Source organism: Chrysemys picta, chromosome 9 (genome assembly GCF_011386835.1).
Source record: "Chrysemys picta bellii isolate R12L10 chromosome 9, ASM1138683v2, whole genome shotgun sequence".
NCBI classification, from domain to species: Eukaryota; Metazoa; Chordata; order Testudines; family Emydidae; genus Chrysemys; species Chrysemys picta.
The window spans coordinates 49,405,101-49,421,084 of record NC_088799.1 but is presented as its reverse complement, the minus strand read 5'-3'; the positions used below and the strand labels follow the sequence as shown (position 1 = coordinate 49,421,084).

General features: G+C 49.5%; 1 protein-coding gene across 4 annotated transcripts in view; it reads right to left on the bottom strand.

The window, feature by feature from the left end:
• The window catches only part of VPS8 (VPS8 subunit of CORVET complex), a 252,389-nt gene that overhangs the window by 168,305 nt on the left and 68,100 nt on the right, over positions 1–15,984 (bottom strand). For all 4 annotated transcript variants that reach the window (XM_065556171.1, XM_042853465.2, XM_005308658.4 and 1 more), the window contains exons 15-18: positions 13,104–13,178; positions 6,055–6,090; positions 3,256–3,346; positions 1,269–1,315 (exon numbers count right to left, since the gene is read on the bottom strand). In XM_065556171.1, the coding sequence (XP_065412243.1) occupies positions 1,269–1,315; positions 3,256–3,346; positions 6,055–6,090; positions 13,104–13,178 (249 nt within the window). The remainder of the gene's footprint in view (positions 1–1,268; positions 1,316–3,255; positions 3,347–6,054; positions 6,091–13,103; positions 13,179–15,984) is intronic.

The following is a 15,984-nucleotide window of genomic DNA, read 5'->3' as shown; positions in this document are numbered from 1 at the left end:
GTCTACTCTGCATGTCCCTCTGTTTGCTTTTTCTTGATTGTTGGTACAAAAAGTAAGAATGGGAAACGGGTGGAAGCTGAAACAGACTCTTCACAACTAACAAGATGCATGTGTTCCAAATGTAGCGGCTTCCTGGTTTTGCTCAGGATAAATGAAAGTCATTTCTCCAATATAAAAGACTCCCACTATTTACATCAAACTATTGCCATAGATCAGAGATTGGTAGGCTGACCAGATAGCAAGTGTCAAAAATCAGAACAGGAGGTGGGGGGGTAATAGGTGCCTATGTGAGAAAGAGACCCAAAAATCAGGACCATACCTATAAAATCGGGACAGCTGGTCACCCTAGGGATCGGCAACCTTTGGCACGCGGCCCATCAGGGAAATCCGCTGGTGGGGTGGGCCAGGCCGGTTTGTTTATCTGCAGTGTCTGCAGGTTTGGCCGATCACAGCTCCCACTGGCCACGGTTCACTGCTCCAGGCCAATGGAGGTTGCGGGAAGCGGCAGCCAGCACATCCCTCGGCCGGCGCTGCTTCCCGCAACCCCCAGTGGGAGCTGCGATCGGCCGAACCTGCAGACGCTGCAAGTAACCAAACCGGCCCGGCCCGCCAGCGGATTTCCCTGACGGGCCACGTGCCAAAGGTTGCCAATCCTTGCCATAGATTTTCACTGTTTAAAAACACACTGGGGATAGTTGGTTTGGGAAAGCCTCTGTGCCTGCGAACAAAGGGATGTTCAGGAGTCTGAGGGCAGGTTAAATATTTAAGTTACCTCTGAACTGATCTTTGCTGCAAATAAATATTTGCCCGCAAAAAACAAGACTCGGGCAACTGGGCAATGTCAACTGAAGGGATTATTTTGCAGGTACAGGCACATTTAAGATACCCACTGGAAGTCAGGTTAGGTACATGCAGGATAGCTGCCAATATTGGAGTAGTGAAGTCCAATTCTTGAAGGATACATACTGGCTGGGCAATGGGACTCTGGTACCTGTGAAGTGCCAAGAGGCAGAAATTTGGGGCATGCTAGATACCACATCCTACAAGTAGCTTTTACCTGAAGTATACGGTCTGTCAGTGTGCCCTATCACTAGTTTCTAATCAGTTCTCTTTTAAAATAAAGCTCATGATTTAAAAAAAATCAATCACAATCCACATATGCACACCCACAGAGATTTTTGGAGGACAGAAGCCAATTCTTTCATAAATAGTTGTGGGGTAAATGAAAAGTGGTATCAATACATATGAAATTGGGATTTGGAACTCACTCGGTCTGCAATGACAGCCTTTCGCTTATTGCCATCCCCAGACAACCCTGTAAAGGAACACAAAGAGAAACAAAAACAAAGGTTCCTTTTCGTAATCAATATGCAAATGGAAGTGAGGACTCATTTCAGCTCCCAAAACTCAGAGATTATCGAATACGTAACTGCTGTAACCCTTTAGCTGCAGGTGTCCGGATATCCTGAACATACCTAGACACACCTCATACAGACAGGCCCTTCACATTACCAAACGAAACCTACACTTCACATGAAGATTAAGTTAATTTCTTCATTGATTGTTTTAGAAAAAAGATTTTGAAAGGGCCCTGTTCTGATACTGCCCTATTCAAATCCTCCTGATTGAGTTTTAGGTAACTAAGTCATTACCTGCATGTTTATAATCCCTTAGATTAGTTTTGTGAGGTATAATTATTACCGTACTCATAAGATGCTTTGAGATCTTTGCATGAAAGGGGCTAATTTACTGCACTACAAGTGCAAAATACATATATCCCAATAAAAATATGCAATTCCTCTGTACATTGAAAATTGTGATGTGTAGAAACTAAAATTTGTGATTTTCATTTATTCAAGTACAGTAGAACCTCAGAGTTATGAACAGAGTAATTAACTGACCGGTCAACCAGACACCTCATTTGGAACCAGAAGTATACAATCAGGCAGCAGCAGAGATGAAAAAACAAATAATGTACAGTATAGTACTGTTAAACATAAACTACTAACAAAAAAAATAAAGTAAAAGTTTTAATGATTATTTCATTAAAATTAAGATGGTTCAAAACAGCACTTTTTTCCTGCACAGTAAAGTTTCAAAACTATATTACGTCAATGTTCAGTTGTAAACTTCTGAAAGAACAACTATAACATTTTGTTCAGAGTTACGAACAACCTCCATTCCCAAGGTGTTTGTAATTCTGAGATTATACTGTATTACAAAGATATACAAGGATATATACACAAAAGGATATTTGACTATGTCCTGGAACTTAAAAAAAGAGCAACCTGTCAAAATCCATCAAAAAATTATTTAGAGAAAACCTAAGGTGAACCATACAAATTATAGTTCATTGGTGAAATTCAGCAAAGCAGGCACAGGCATATGTAACATACTTCATCAGCGAAGGACACTTAGAGGAGAGGGTGTTACTTTAGTACCCAATAGGACCTCAAAAAAACTCCACCAACTAGCACAACTGCAGGGAAGCACTGAACTAGTGTGCTTTCCAGCTGTCCTAGCAATCCCCTGCATAGAAGCTATCTATGCTGGCTCCTTAGTCATGCCTGCGCGTAAGTGAAGATGCGCCACCTTGCCCCTCTTGTGCATTTTTAATCACCAGGGGCCTCTGACATTTTTTAAAATTCATATAAACACTTCCTTGGAGCCCTGGGAACCTTCTAGCAAGGTATGAAACACTGCTTTTCAGTAATCCCCTATTACAAGCCTCATTTTCCAAGAGCCACATTCTTTACAATTGTACTTTTCCAGGAAAGTGAAAGCAGATGGAAATACACCTCTACCCAGATATAACGCGACCCGATACAACACGAATTCGGATATAACGCGGTAAAGCAGCATTCCGGGGGGGCAGGGCTGCGCACACCGGTGGATCAAAGCAAGTTCGATATAACGCGGTTTCACCTATAACGCGGTAAGATTTTTTGGCTCCAGAGAACAGCGTTATATCGAGGTAAAGGTGTAATTACCTCATAAGCCAGTAGGGGTGGGGGAGGTGCTTTGCCTTAAAACAGCTAATTACTAGAAGGAGAGAAGACTTTACTAGGAAACTGCCCAATTCTGCAAAAACCAGTCAGCCCATGGTCAACACATTTGCATCATTCTAGTCACATTCAAACTACAAGAGCTTTTTATTCTTCACTGATACAATTCTCGCTTTAATTTCTTTTGAATAATGCTTGCTTCTGTGTGTATTTGTATAAAAGCTACCCCATTGCTTTAAAATTAACTTACCTACTACAGCCTTTGCTTTACCTTCATGAAAAGACCACGCTAGAGCCAGGGCCTCAGTAAGACAGTCTTGTTTCAAAAGGTGATCCACTCTCTAAAATTAGATGTACAAGCAATATGGGACTCCTCAGAATTCCAGAACAGCAATCCTTTAAGCCAGTGTTTCCCAACCGGTGGGTCGTGACCCCCAGGCAAGTGATGAAAGACAATTGTGTGGATCTCAAGGCATTGAAAACTATTACAATCTCAAGCAAAGAAAATCTTGCTCCCCCACTTACCTTTCTAGGTCAAGTATTCTGTCAGCCTCTCAAAACTACAAATACATTACAAAGGCTTATTATGGATACATTTTTTACTCTTGTAGTAAATGTAAGGAGGTAGGGGAAATTTTTTATTTCAAATAAGGGGTTGTCAACCTGGAAGAGGTTGAGAAACACAGATTTAGACATATAAGGCCAAGCATTTTAACAGAAATAATTTCAGAGATTTTGAATTTTAAACAATTGGGGTGAAATCCTGGCCCTATTTAAGACAATAAAAAAAGTTTTGCTCCGGACTTCAACAGGACCAAGATTTTATCCACTGTCATTTAAACCAGTGGTTCTCAACCAGAGGTATGGGTACCCATGGGTTACGCAGAGGTCTTCCAGGGGGTACATCAACTTAGCTAGATATTTGCCTAGTTGTATAACAGGCTACATAAAAAGCACTAGTCAAATCAGTACAAACTAAAATTTCTCAGATGACTTGTTTATACTGCTCTATATACTATACATTGAAATGTAAGTACAATATTTATATTCCAATTATATGGTAAAAATGAGAAAATAAGCAATTTTTCAGTAATAGCATGCTGTAATACTTTTGTATTTTTAAGTCTGATTTTGTAAGCAAGTAGTTTTTAAGTGTGGTGTAACTTGGGAATACACAAGACAAATCAGAATCCTGAAAGGGGTACAGTAGTCTGGAAAGGTTTAAACCAGCAACTAGTCAGTCTGTATCTGACTTAGAGGTTTTCAGACCCCGCGTAAGCAGTGAATGCATTGTGTTTCCACTTCCTCATTTGGACCACATCTCCTCAGTTTGACCAAAGCAAGCAAGATAATTTGTCCCCGAGATTCTGAGATGCAGGTGAACAGGAGGTGCAGTGCAGAATCTGAAGCCTGTGAGGAAGGCACAAAGATGGCTATGCATTGCCCAGTGTCTGGGCTCCCAGGGGCTCCTCTAAGGGTAAGTATACACTACAGAGCTACATCAGCGCAGCTGCACCACTATAGTGCATCTGGTGAAGACAGGCTACGTTGACGGGAGAGAGCTCTCCTGTTGACATAATTATTCTACCTCAGTGAGAAGCGGAAGCTATGTCGGCGGGAGAGCATCTCCCGCCGACATAGCGCCAGTGTAGACAGTGCTTAGGTCAGTGGTTCTCAAGCTTTTGTGGTGGTGACCCCTTTCACACAGCAAGCCTCTGAGGGCAACCCCCCTTATAAATTAAAAATACTTTTTAAATATTTAACACTATTATAAATGCTGGAGGTGAAGCCGGGTTTCACCTGACACCTCGCGACCCCCTGAGGGGTCCTGACCCCCAGTTTGAGAACCCCTGGCTTAGGTCAATCTAACTTGCCTCAATCAGGGGGGTGTCTTTTGCACACCCGAGTGGCCTAAGTTAAATCGATTTAAGCAGTAGCATAGACTAGCCCTAATTTACAGCAGCCTTACCCAGACTGCGCCGCAACCCAGAGTTTGGATAGCACTCCCCTGGCACAGCCCTTACACTGGGGGCTGTGAGAATGCAGTGTAAACCTGGCCCTACTCTGCATCTATACCAGGGAAACTCCTCTCCCCCACAGGCTGGTTGTGGTACCTTAAATGCCTTCTGTGCACCCCTGGAGCAGTGTAATTAGGACCAGGAAGGGGGGTCAGAATTGGCTCCAGAGATTTGTTTGAAGGGATGTCTCACAAGTCCTCTATAGCCCACCATTGCAGTGCAGCAAAAAATTCCCCAGGCTTCCCTGGCAGATAGTTCCATTCACTAACCTGTCCTTATGCTTAGGGTAGAGCCCCAGGAGTAACTTCAAAGGTACTGAGGCCTCAGCACTCTGGGATGTGGGGATTTAAAAGAAGCCCATGCTGCTATGATTGGCTGGCGCTTACTTTTCCTTTTACTGTGCACTAAGTTCTCCTGGTCTCTCTAACCTAAAACAAGCCTATGCTTTTATCACTGGCTGGTTCATAGATTCCAATGCCAGAAGGAACCATTGTGATCATCTAGCCTGACTCCTGTACAACACAGACCATAGAACTTCCCCAAAATAATGCCTAGAGCAGATCTTTTAGAAAAACTTCCAATCTTCATTTTAAAATGGTCTGTGATGGAGAATCCATCATGATCCTAGGTAAATTGTTTCAATGGTTAATTACCCTCAATGGTAATTGACTTATACTACAGAGGACTGTATAATTGTAAACTGAATATATACTGTACCTCTTTCAAGTCAGTGAAGGTGGAAACATTTCAAGACATTAAAATATTTTTGCAAAGAAGATAAGGGAGAGAAAAAAATACAATTCCTATTCAGTACCCAAGTATATGCTGGAAATTGCCCCAAAGCATATTGTGGTAAAAAGCTATTCTTGGGACATAGCTGGATATGTAGCTATTCTATAAATTCTGAACACTCTAATCAGATTATACTTTAAAAATTCTATTAGTCCTGAAGTTCCTCTCCGCCATCAAGCTACTTTTAAACAATTCACACAGTTTATTAAAAAACATACATGGCTCCTCTCTTGACTTACCTCTCTCCAGCTCCTTATCATCATCACATGAACAGACTATAAAAAAAGAAAGAAAAACCATCAGGAAGGGAGATATTCCTTTACGGGCAGTTGTTCATGAGTAACAATCAGGGCCGGCTCTAGGATTTTTGCCGCCCAAAGCAAAAACAATTTTGGCCGCCCCCCACCCCTTACTTAATTACCCCACCCCCGGCCCCGCCTCAACTCCGCCCCTTCCTCAAATCCCCAGCCCTGCCTCCTCCCCCCAGGCTCTCAAGCCTAGGAGGGAGGGAGGCGGAGAAGCAGCGCCACGCCGCGGTCACTCGGAGTCTCCCCCCCCCCCAGGTTTGAGAGCCTGGGAGGGATGGGGAGACTCCGAGTGGCCGCGGCACGGGCGTCGCTTCTCCCCCTCCCTCACAGGCTCTCAAGCCTGGGACAGAGAGGGAGCAGCAGCACGCGAAACGGCGGCTCGGGATCTCCCCCTCCCTCCCAGGTTTGAGAGCCTGGGAGGGAGGGGGAGACCCCGAGCCGCCGTGGCGCGCGAAACAGCTGATTCGCGCGCTGTGGCAGCAGCAGCGGAGGTGAGCTAGGGCGGCCGGGGCACATTTTTAGGGGCGGCATTCTGGCGCCGGCCATGCCGCCCCTAAAAATTTGCCGCCCCAAGCACCAGCTTGTTTTGCTGGTGCCTAGAGCCGGCCCTGGTAACAATCTATGGATTCGCACTGTAGTCTTATTGGGAAACCTGGAAGATGAGCGGGCGCAAGCCTGCCCACTTCTAAAGGCCCCTCCCCCAGCCTAGCGGGAGAGACCACTGGACTCAGGGACCAAGTGATTACGGGGGACGACAAATGAGAAAAACAGGGACTGAGGTGAAGGTCATAGGTTCAAAACGAGGGTACCGGATGGGGACACCGAGCAGAGAACCCCGGACAGCGTCCACTGCTCCTCAAAGGTGTTGAGAGAGCCAGCGGACACTGCACAGTGGAACTCTGCCCGGATACATGAAACTAGGGAAGAACGGAAATAGGCCCCACAGTGGCAGAACGCCCCCTTGTCCAGCATCCTCCTCCTGGTAGCGTAGATGGAGAGTTTGGCCAGGGCCAGGAGGAGGTTGAAGAGGAGGTCTCATGACTTCATGGGGCCAAGGATGGGGTGTGCAAAAAGGAACAGGAGCGGGGAAAAGTGCAGCCAGAACCTCGACAAGAGGTTCTGGAGGAACTGGAATCGGGGCTGCAACCTGGCACATTCAAGATAGGCATGCACCAAGTTCTCCCTCATGCCGCAAAAGGGGCAGGCCTCGGGTACGGATGTGAACCACGCCAGGTACACGCCTGTGCTCACGGCTCCATGAAGGAGCCGCCAACTGATGTCCCCGGCAGGCCGTGGGACCAAGGTGGAATAAAGGCTGGCCCACCGGGGCTCCTCACCCCCTTTAGGTGGAAGATAGTCCCGCCATTTGGTGTCGGGGTGGGACACAAGGGTGAGGAAATGCAGTGTGTGGAGCACGAGCGTGTACAGTTGGCCTCTAGGCGTGGTTTGGAACTGGACTGGCTGTAGGGTGTGCAGCTGGCTCTGGGTGTGGGACCGGGGAGGTGGGGGGGGCTCATGGAACAGGGGCCAAATAAAAATGTCCGGAGGGCCCGGGGTGAGGGGTGGGCAGGGAGCGCCCTCTTGCAGGGCCCGCTGCAGGAAGACGAGAGAAACGAGTGACAAGGCGGCCTCCACCCCCTGGAGTATGCGCAGGGGGGTCAGAAGGGTGGAGAGCCCCATGTGCCGACTGAGCACATGGGGATCCACCCAGTCCCCCCCGTCATAGTCCAGGAGGTCTCTGACCCTAGTGGTTTCTGCCAGGACCAACCTCTGGTGCACTGAGGGAGACTCTGCCACCTGCGCATGTAGATCGGAGTTGTGTAGCAGGGGCTCCACGAGGAGGTCCACCCCCTCAGTGGCCACAAAGGACCTGGTTGCCAAAAAAAGCTTCCAGGTCTGGAGGAGGTCCTGGTAGAAGACCGGCAGCTCTGAAAGGTCTCTCGGAAGACCCCTCGGGTGGAGAAAAAAGAGCTGCCCGTCATACTGGAGCCCTTGGAGGCGACGGAGGAAGGCGTGCGCCAACGTGCTCCACACCGGACTACCCGCACCATAAAGGAGTCTCTGCAGCGCCTGGAGGTGGAAGACATGGACCTGGCTGCGAAGGCAGACCAGGCCCTGTCCTCCCTCCTCCAGGGGAAGACCCAAAACCCCTGCAGAGACCCAGGGCAGCCCCGACCAGAAGAACCCCAGGGCCATCCTCTCCCGGGGAGAGACACCGAGCAGTCCTGTCCATTTCCGCAGCCGCTCACCCACCCTGGCCTCCAAATCCTGCCAGTTCTCCGGCAGATAAGGATGCGTGCTGGATAGATAAATGCCAAGACAGAGCAGCGGACCCGCGCTCAACCGGATGGCTTGAAGCGCAGATGGGAAGGAGCTCGCCTGCCACCCGTCCCCAACCACCAGGCCAGAGCTCTTGACCCAGTTGACCTGGGTGGAGGCGGCTGCTGAGTAAACAGTCTGGCAGGCCTCCACCCACACCAGGTCGCCCAGGTCCTGGACCGCGAGGAGCACGTTGTCGGCGTACGCCAACAGGAGCAGCCACAGCTCCGGCTCCCGAAGCACCAACCCCATCAACCTCCGGCGGAAGAGACAGAGGAAGGGCTCAATCGCCAGAGCGTACAGCTGGCCCGAGAGGGGGCACCCCTGCCGTACTCTCCGCCCGAAGCTGACCGGCTTGGTCAGGGTCCAGTTGAGCCTGACCAGACACTCCGCCTCAGCGTACAGCACCTGGAGAAAGCCCACGAACTGGGGCCCGAAGCCAAACGCCCGCAGAGTGCCCAGGAGATACCCGTGGTCCATCCTGTCGAACGCCTTCTCCTGGCCTAGGGACAGGAGGGTGAACAACAAACCATCCCTACGCCCCAGCTCTAAGAGGTCCCAGACCAAATACAGGTTATTGAATATGGTCCAGCCCGGGACGGCGTAGGTCTGGTCAGGATGGACCACGTCAGCCAGCATGGACCCCAGCCACAGTGAGATGGCCTTCGCTACGACCTTATAGTCCGTGCTGAGGAGCGAGATGGGACGTCAATTTTGTAGGTCGCGGAGGTCCCCCTTCTTCGGCAATAAGGCGAGCACGGCCCGCCTGCACGAGAGAGGGAGGACCCCGCTTTTCAAGGACTCGGCCCAGACGGTGACAAGGTCCGGGCCGAGGACGTCCCAGAACACGCGGTAGAACTCCACGGTCAGCCCGTCCATGCCCGGGGATTTGTTGGTGGGAGTGAGATGGAGGGCTTCCAAGAGCTCGGCCAGAGAGAGAGAGAGAGGGGGCAGCTCCAGCTGGTCTCGGTTGCCCACGCTGACCGTGGGGAGTTCGGTCCAGAGCACCCTGCAGGCTTCGGCGTCGGTTGGGTCCGGGGAGAAAAGGCTGGCGTAAAAGGCCCTGGCCCTTCCACGCATCTCCTCCGGATCCGTGAGGGGGGCGCCGCCCTCCGTCAGGAGGCAGGTGGTGACATGCTTTTTAGCCCCCCCTCTTTTTCTCCAGGGCATAGAAGAAGCGGGAGCCGTGATCCATCTTCCGAAGGAGATGGATGCGGGATTGAACGAAGGCACCCCGGGCCCGATGATCCTCCCGGTATGCTGCATAGAGGGTGGATCCTCGGGGCTGGAGGCTAGACGCCTCTCTAGCTCTAAGACCTCCCGCTCCAACTGCCCTATCACCGCATCTCTCTGCCGGCTGGCGCTCCAGGAGTAGTCGCGGCAGAAGAGCCATGCACACACCTTCCCCACATCCCACCACCGCCTTGCCAAGGGAAAGGCGGGCCGCTGCCCCCACCAGAACTCCCAGAAGGATGCCACGAAGCCCACGTCCTCCAGCAAGCTGTTGTTAAAATGTCAATATGCTGGCCCCAGCCTCTCCAAACTGAGAGAGGCTGTCACGGTCACCAGGTGGTGATCCGAGAACGGGGCCAGCCGGAGGCGTGGGCCCAAGCCACATAGAAATGTGAGAAATAAATGCGGTCCAACCAGGAGTGGCGCGACCGATTGTCCTCCACCCGGACATAGGTGAAGATGGTGTCATCGTCTGGGCAGTGGTCGTGCCAGACGTCCACCAGGGAGTGATGGTCCACGATCTCCCTGAGGACGCCCACGGCCGCCTGGGATTTCTCGACTCCTGAGCAGTCCCAGTCTTCGAGGGTGGTGTTGAAGTCCCCGCCCAGGACCAGGCACATGTGAGGATCCAGGGTACACAGGGAGGATAGGGAGAGGGAATGGGGCTAACCATTCCTCCCTGCTAGGCCGTCTATAGAGAAGGAGAGCGCCCCTGGGGTAGGAGGGCGGGGAAAGGAGGAAGAAACAGCCGCTCCTCCCTGCTAGGCTGCAGGCAGGGGAGGAGGGTCCAGCAGTGGGGTACACAGAGGGGATGAGGGAGAGGGAACGGGGCTAACCACTCCTCCCTGCTAAGCTGTGTTCAGGGAAGGAGGACACCAGTGGGCGGGGAACTGTAGGGGGGAGCGAGGGAGAGAGAAGAAGCAACCGCTCCTCTCTGCTAGGCTGCGGGCAGGGGAGGAGGGTGCCAGCGGTGGGGTACGCAGGGACAAAAGAAGGGGGCACAGGTACTGGGTAGGGATACCGGCTCCTCCGGCTGCACTGGGAAGGGGAGGGACTACAATATCAGTGGGGGGGCTGTGACCAGTGTGTGTGTGGGGCAACCGAAAGGGGGCACAAGCGCTAATGGAGGGGGCATGGGTGCATGGGTAAGGGGAACCGAACTGGGGGGGACAAGGGAGGGCAGAGGAAAAAGAAAGGGGCCAGGCAAAAATCACAGGCAGGAACTACAAGGGGAAGCGCGGGGTGGGCAACCAAACCAAAGCCCAAAGTTTGGGGCGCAGCAGGTAAATACTGAAGGGCTAGGGCGGGGCAGGCAAACCAACAGAAACGAAAACCCCTAGAGGGTCAAAGCAGGTGGCAAGCAGGGCAGGCTGCAGGTGGGGAGGGGCAAACTAACCACAGGGGAGCCGGGGGGGGGCACAGCAGGGAGGAGGCCTCACCAGCCAAACGCAGCTGGGGGGGTAGGGTAAGTCCAAGATGGAGAGGTACGTGCGCCCACGTGCACTTGTGTAGCTCAATTCTTGATGCTCACTGCTGCAAACAGTCCCAGGTGGTGAAAGGGGGGGGAACAAACAGCCCGTCGAGGGGCGAAGAGCAGGTCCAGGTGGTATGCGGGGTGGTGGCAGGGGGTAGCAGATGGGCGAGGGGGAGGGTTCCACGCCTCTCCCCCACACTCCCCTCAACAGCAACAGGAGTCACCACCACCCCAGGAGCAGAGATGTTAAGAGTCACCCAGTTTGTAAACAAACCCCCTCCACAATGTCCCTTGGTAGGAATCCTCCTCTTCTGTCTCCTCGACGGCGAGCAGCAGTCAGCCGGCCAGGTAGGAGGGACCCTTAGGTGGTGGTGGGCCCCATGCTTCTCCCTCCAGAGGCGGGGGGGGGGGGGGAGGTGCAGGCCAGCAAGCCCCCCCAATTCAGCAGCAACAGCAGCGGTAGTCCAGGGAGGGAGACTCCAGCCAGCAGAAGCAACAGCACCTCAGGAAGGGAAGGAGAGAGCTCCAGCCAGCAGGGCAGCAGCAGCCCAGGAAGGAAGGGAGAGCTCCAGCCAGCAGCAGCAGCCCAGAGCAGCCAGAGAGGGAGGGCTCCAGCCAGCAGGGCAGCCCAAGAGGACTGACCAGTCCCTGTAGTGGGGTGGCTGCGTCACTCCTGCAGAACTGGGGTTGAAAGCAGCCCTGGAAAGGGCTGTGGCTGGGAAAAGGAGTGAAAGCAGCCACAGCTGTGGCCAGCTCAATTAGGGCCCAGCTGGCCCTGATAAGAGGGCTGGGGGCCAGGAGCTGAGGATTCTCTCTCTAGCTGTGGAGAGAGAAGGACCTTACTGCCTGGAAGCTCAGGGTACCAGGAGTAGAGCAGGGCTGGGGAAAGGCAAGAGGAGCTGGGGAGCTCTAGCCTGGCAACTCCCCAGGCTGAGGCCTTGATAAAGGCCTATGCAGGTACTGGGGTTGGGAGGTGCAGCCCAGAGATAAGCAGAGGCAGCTGGTCCAACCTCCTTGCCAATGATGAGTGGCCATGACAGACTGCAGTTTGCCCCAGTGAGTGGGGACTAGATGATGACTGGCCGTAGCCACTGCAGCAAGGTGGGTGAGAGGGTTGGGAGTTCCCCTGGGAGGGGAGACCCAGAGCAGGGGTATTGCAGGGGCAGAACCCCTAGGTAAAGGGCACTGGGGTCCTAAGGCAGGCGAGTCATCGGCCAGCAGAGGGCGCTTCGGAGGCTGAAGAGCTAATTCCCAAGGTGGCCAGCAGGAGGTGCCGCATGGTGAGTCTCAACCTCACTACACCCACACATACATTATAGTGTCCCAGTGATACAAAGAGGCTGCAATTACTCTTCAGAGACTGGACACCACTCCAAACAGGAGAATTTCCTACCAGCTATTATATAGCAAGTTTATAGTTTCCAAAATGTTCCTACAAGACTCTGCTTAAGACTGACCTACATTTGAGAGAATGGAGGACACCAAGCACAAGGATGTATCTTATTGTTCCATATGTTGGGATTCGGCCTCTCTCACTTTTCACCAGTTCCATTCACTCTAGTGCTTCTTGTAAAGGAGGGACTTGTTAATTTCTGTATATTTCATTTGACATTTTACCCACTATACATTTATTCTGAAGTAGCACTCAGCAGGGACTGTAATCCCAGCTGCTACTTCAGCACATGCCTGGGTTAAGACTAGATTGGATTCAGGAAACTTAAAACAAACAACACTAGAGTTACTGCCTACAAAACTTCCCCTTTTACAGCCCCATGTCCTAAAGCTTCATCAGAGGTAAGACTGCAGCACTTAGGACCTCACAGCTCCACTGAAATCTTTCAGCAATCTCCCTTGCAGAACATTTCTTTCACTAGATACAAACACTCATTTGGATCACTAAAGCCACCTTACTCTTGAAAGTGCATTACATTTCCTGAGAGCTGTCTGCATTTACCTTTGTGCCAAGATAGAAGATTTGACCACCACAGCTGCTGATGGACTGGTAACATGCTTTCTCTCCAACCAGGGCCTGGGAAAAATATAACATTTACTCCAGCACAAGCTGCTTTTATTTTTATTTTCAGTGAACATAAATGACATGTGGTTGTAACTAAACCCTGGAGACATTTAGCAATGAAGAAATAAAACAAGATTTGGGGAGGAGATAGCAGTTTTCCCAGTCATGCTGTACACATGAAGTGGAGCTGGAGACCTAGCCACCCAACCCCTTTAACAGATGCTAACTCATACTTCACTGGAAAAGTCATTCAGTGCAGGGAACACTGTCTCACACGTGTCAGTGATGACAATTACTGTGTTCACAAGACACCACCAGTAAGCTAAAAGAAAGAAATATCTCATGAGAAATGGCAATTCAGAGTAATTCAGTTTTCTTATTTCACAATACAAGGCATTTCTGCTCAGGTTTACCTAGTTAAGGCCAGAGAGAGAAAGGAAAAAAAGAACATAGAAGGATGAAATCTTCAATAGGAGAGTGCCCTGAGCATCAGCCAGGATGTTTGTTAAATATGGACTCCAAGGAAAGAATATCCCCTACCAAATTATCATCCTCACTTCCTCCATCCCCTGGGTTTTTCTAGACATATCCCCACCTGGCACAACCCTGCTTAGCATATGAGACCTGGTGAGATTATAGCCAAAGAGGATATGACTGCAGTCTTTGCATAACAGCAGCTGGAAAAAAACTGGTAATTTACCATAGCAAAACTGGTGAGTGTTGCCTCTACAAAGGTTAATGGTGATCAGCGTCTCAACACAAACAACATTAACAAGGGGGAAGGGATGCAAGCCAAAATAGGGAAAACAGGTTAAAGAATATTTAATTTAGTTAGATGTATTCAAGTCAGCAGAGCTTGATGAAATTCATCCTAGTGTACTTAAGTAACTAGTTGAAGTAATCTTGGAACTGTTAGCAAATATCTTTGAGAACTCGTGGAGGATGGGTGAGGTCCCACAAGACTGGAGAAGGGCAAACATAGTACCTTTCTTTCAAAAGGAGAACAAAGAGGACCTGGGGAATTAAGGACTAGTCAGCCTAACTTTGATACTTAGAAAGATATTGGAACAAATTATTAAACAATCAATTTGTAAGCACCTAGAGATAAGGAATAGCCAGCATAGATTTGTCAAGAACAAATCATGACAAACCAACCTAATTTCCTTCCTTCTCCTACTGGTCTAGTGGAGAAGGCAGAACCAGTAGTGAGAGAGATCAAGATATTTCACATCAATCCCACATGACATTCTCATAAGCAAGTTAGGGAAATGTGGTCTAGATTAAATTACTATGGGGTGGGTGCACAACTGGTTGAAAGACAGTACTCCAAAAGTAGTTATCAATGGTTTGCTTTCAAACTGGAGGGGCCTTATCTAGCGAGGTCCTACAGGGGTCAGTCCTATTCAGTATTTTCATTAATGACTTGGATAATGGAATGGAAAATATGCTTAAAGTCTGCAGATAAAACCAAGCTGGGAGGGGTTGCAAGCAATTTGTAGGATAGAACCAGAATTCAAAATGACCTTGACAAACTCGAGAATTGGTCTGAATTCAACAAGATCAAATTCAATAAAGACAAGTGCAAAATACTTCACTTAGGAAGGAAAAAAAAAATCAAATGCACAACTACAAAATGGGAAATAATTGGTTAGGTGATCATACCGCTGAAAAGGATCTGGGGTTTCTAGTGGATCACAAATTGAGCACGAGTCAACAATGTGATGCAGCTGCAAAAAAGGCTAGTATTCAGGGGTGTATTAATAGGACTGTCGTATGTAAGACATGGGAGACAATTGTTCTGCTCTACTTGGCATTGGTGAGGCCTCAATTGGAACACTGTGTTCAATTCTGGCTGCCACACTTTAGGGAAGACTTGTATAAACTGGATAGAGTCCAGAGGAGAGCAACAAAAATGATAAAAGGTTTAGAAAATACTATCTATGAGGAAAGGTTAAAAAACTGGGCATGTTTAGTCTTCAGAAGAGATGACTGAGGGAGGACCTGATAATAGTCTTCAAATATGTTAAGGGCCATTACAAAGAGGACTGTGATCCATGTCCACTGAATGTAGGACAAGAAGTAATGGGCTTAATCAGCAGCAAGAGATTTAGATTAGATAGTCGGAGAAAAAAAAATCTAACTAAAGTTAGTTAAGCTCTGGAACAGGCTTCAAGGGAGATTGCAGAATCCCCATCATTGAAGGTTTTTAAAACAGATCAGAAACACTTGTCAAGGATGATCTAGATTTAGTTGGTCCTTCCTCAGCACAGGGGGCTGAACTTAATGCCTTCTCAAGGTCTCTTCCAACCCTATATTTCTGAGTCTATACTCCCACTTCTGGGATGCGACCCGCCCCAGCACCTCTGAGCTTCAGCAGCTTTCTGGAAAATAGCATCCAATGAGACCATACAAGAACCCTCTTGCAGCACTGTGTATTGGGACCTGTCATTATAAGAGGCCAGGGGGCTCCAATAACTTCAGTTTCTTCCACTCAGTTTTAGGAGAGGAACGCTGAGGAAAAGGGAAAAGTGTGGCCTTTGCATAATCACTCTACCTGCCCAATCTCAAAGAACCAGCTGCTACAGTCACCATTAGATTTTTTCTTTGAAGAGGGTTCTGAAGCTCAGTGGGATGATGGTGCATCCTATAAGTGTGAATGTGACGAGGCAACACTTCAAGAATTATCAGTTCTTGCTAAACTAACAAACAAGCTTTTTAAAAAGGCTCTTTAAAGACAACATTTAGGCAGTCCCAAACTTCCCTGTTTAAAAAAAGCAAATTTCAAAGACTTATCAAATCGACAAGTAAAATACTAGCA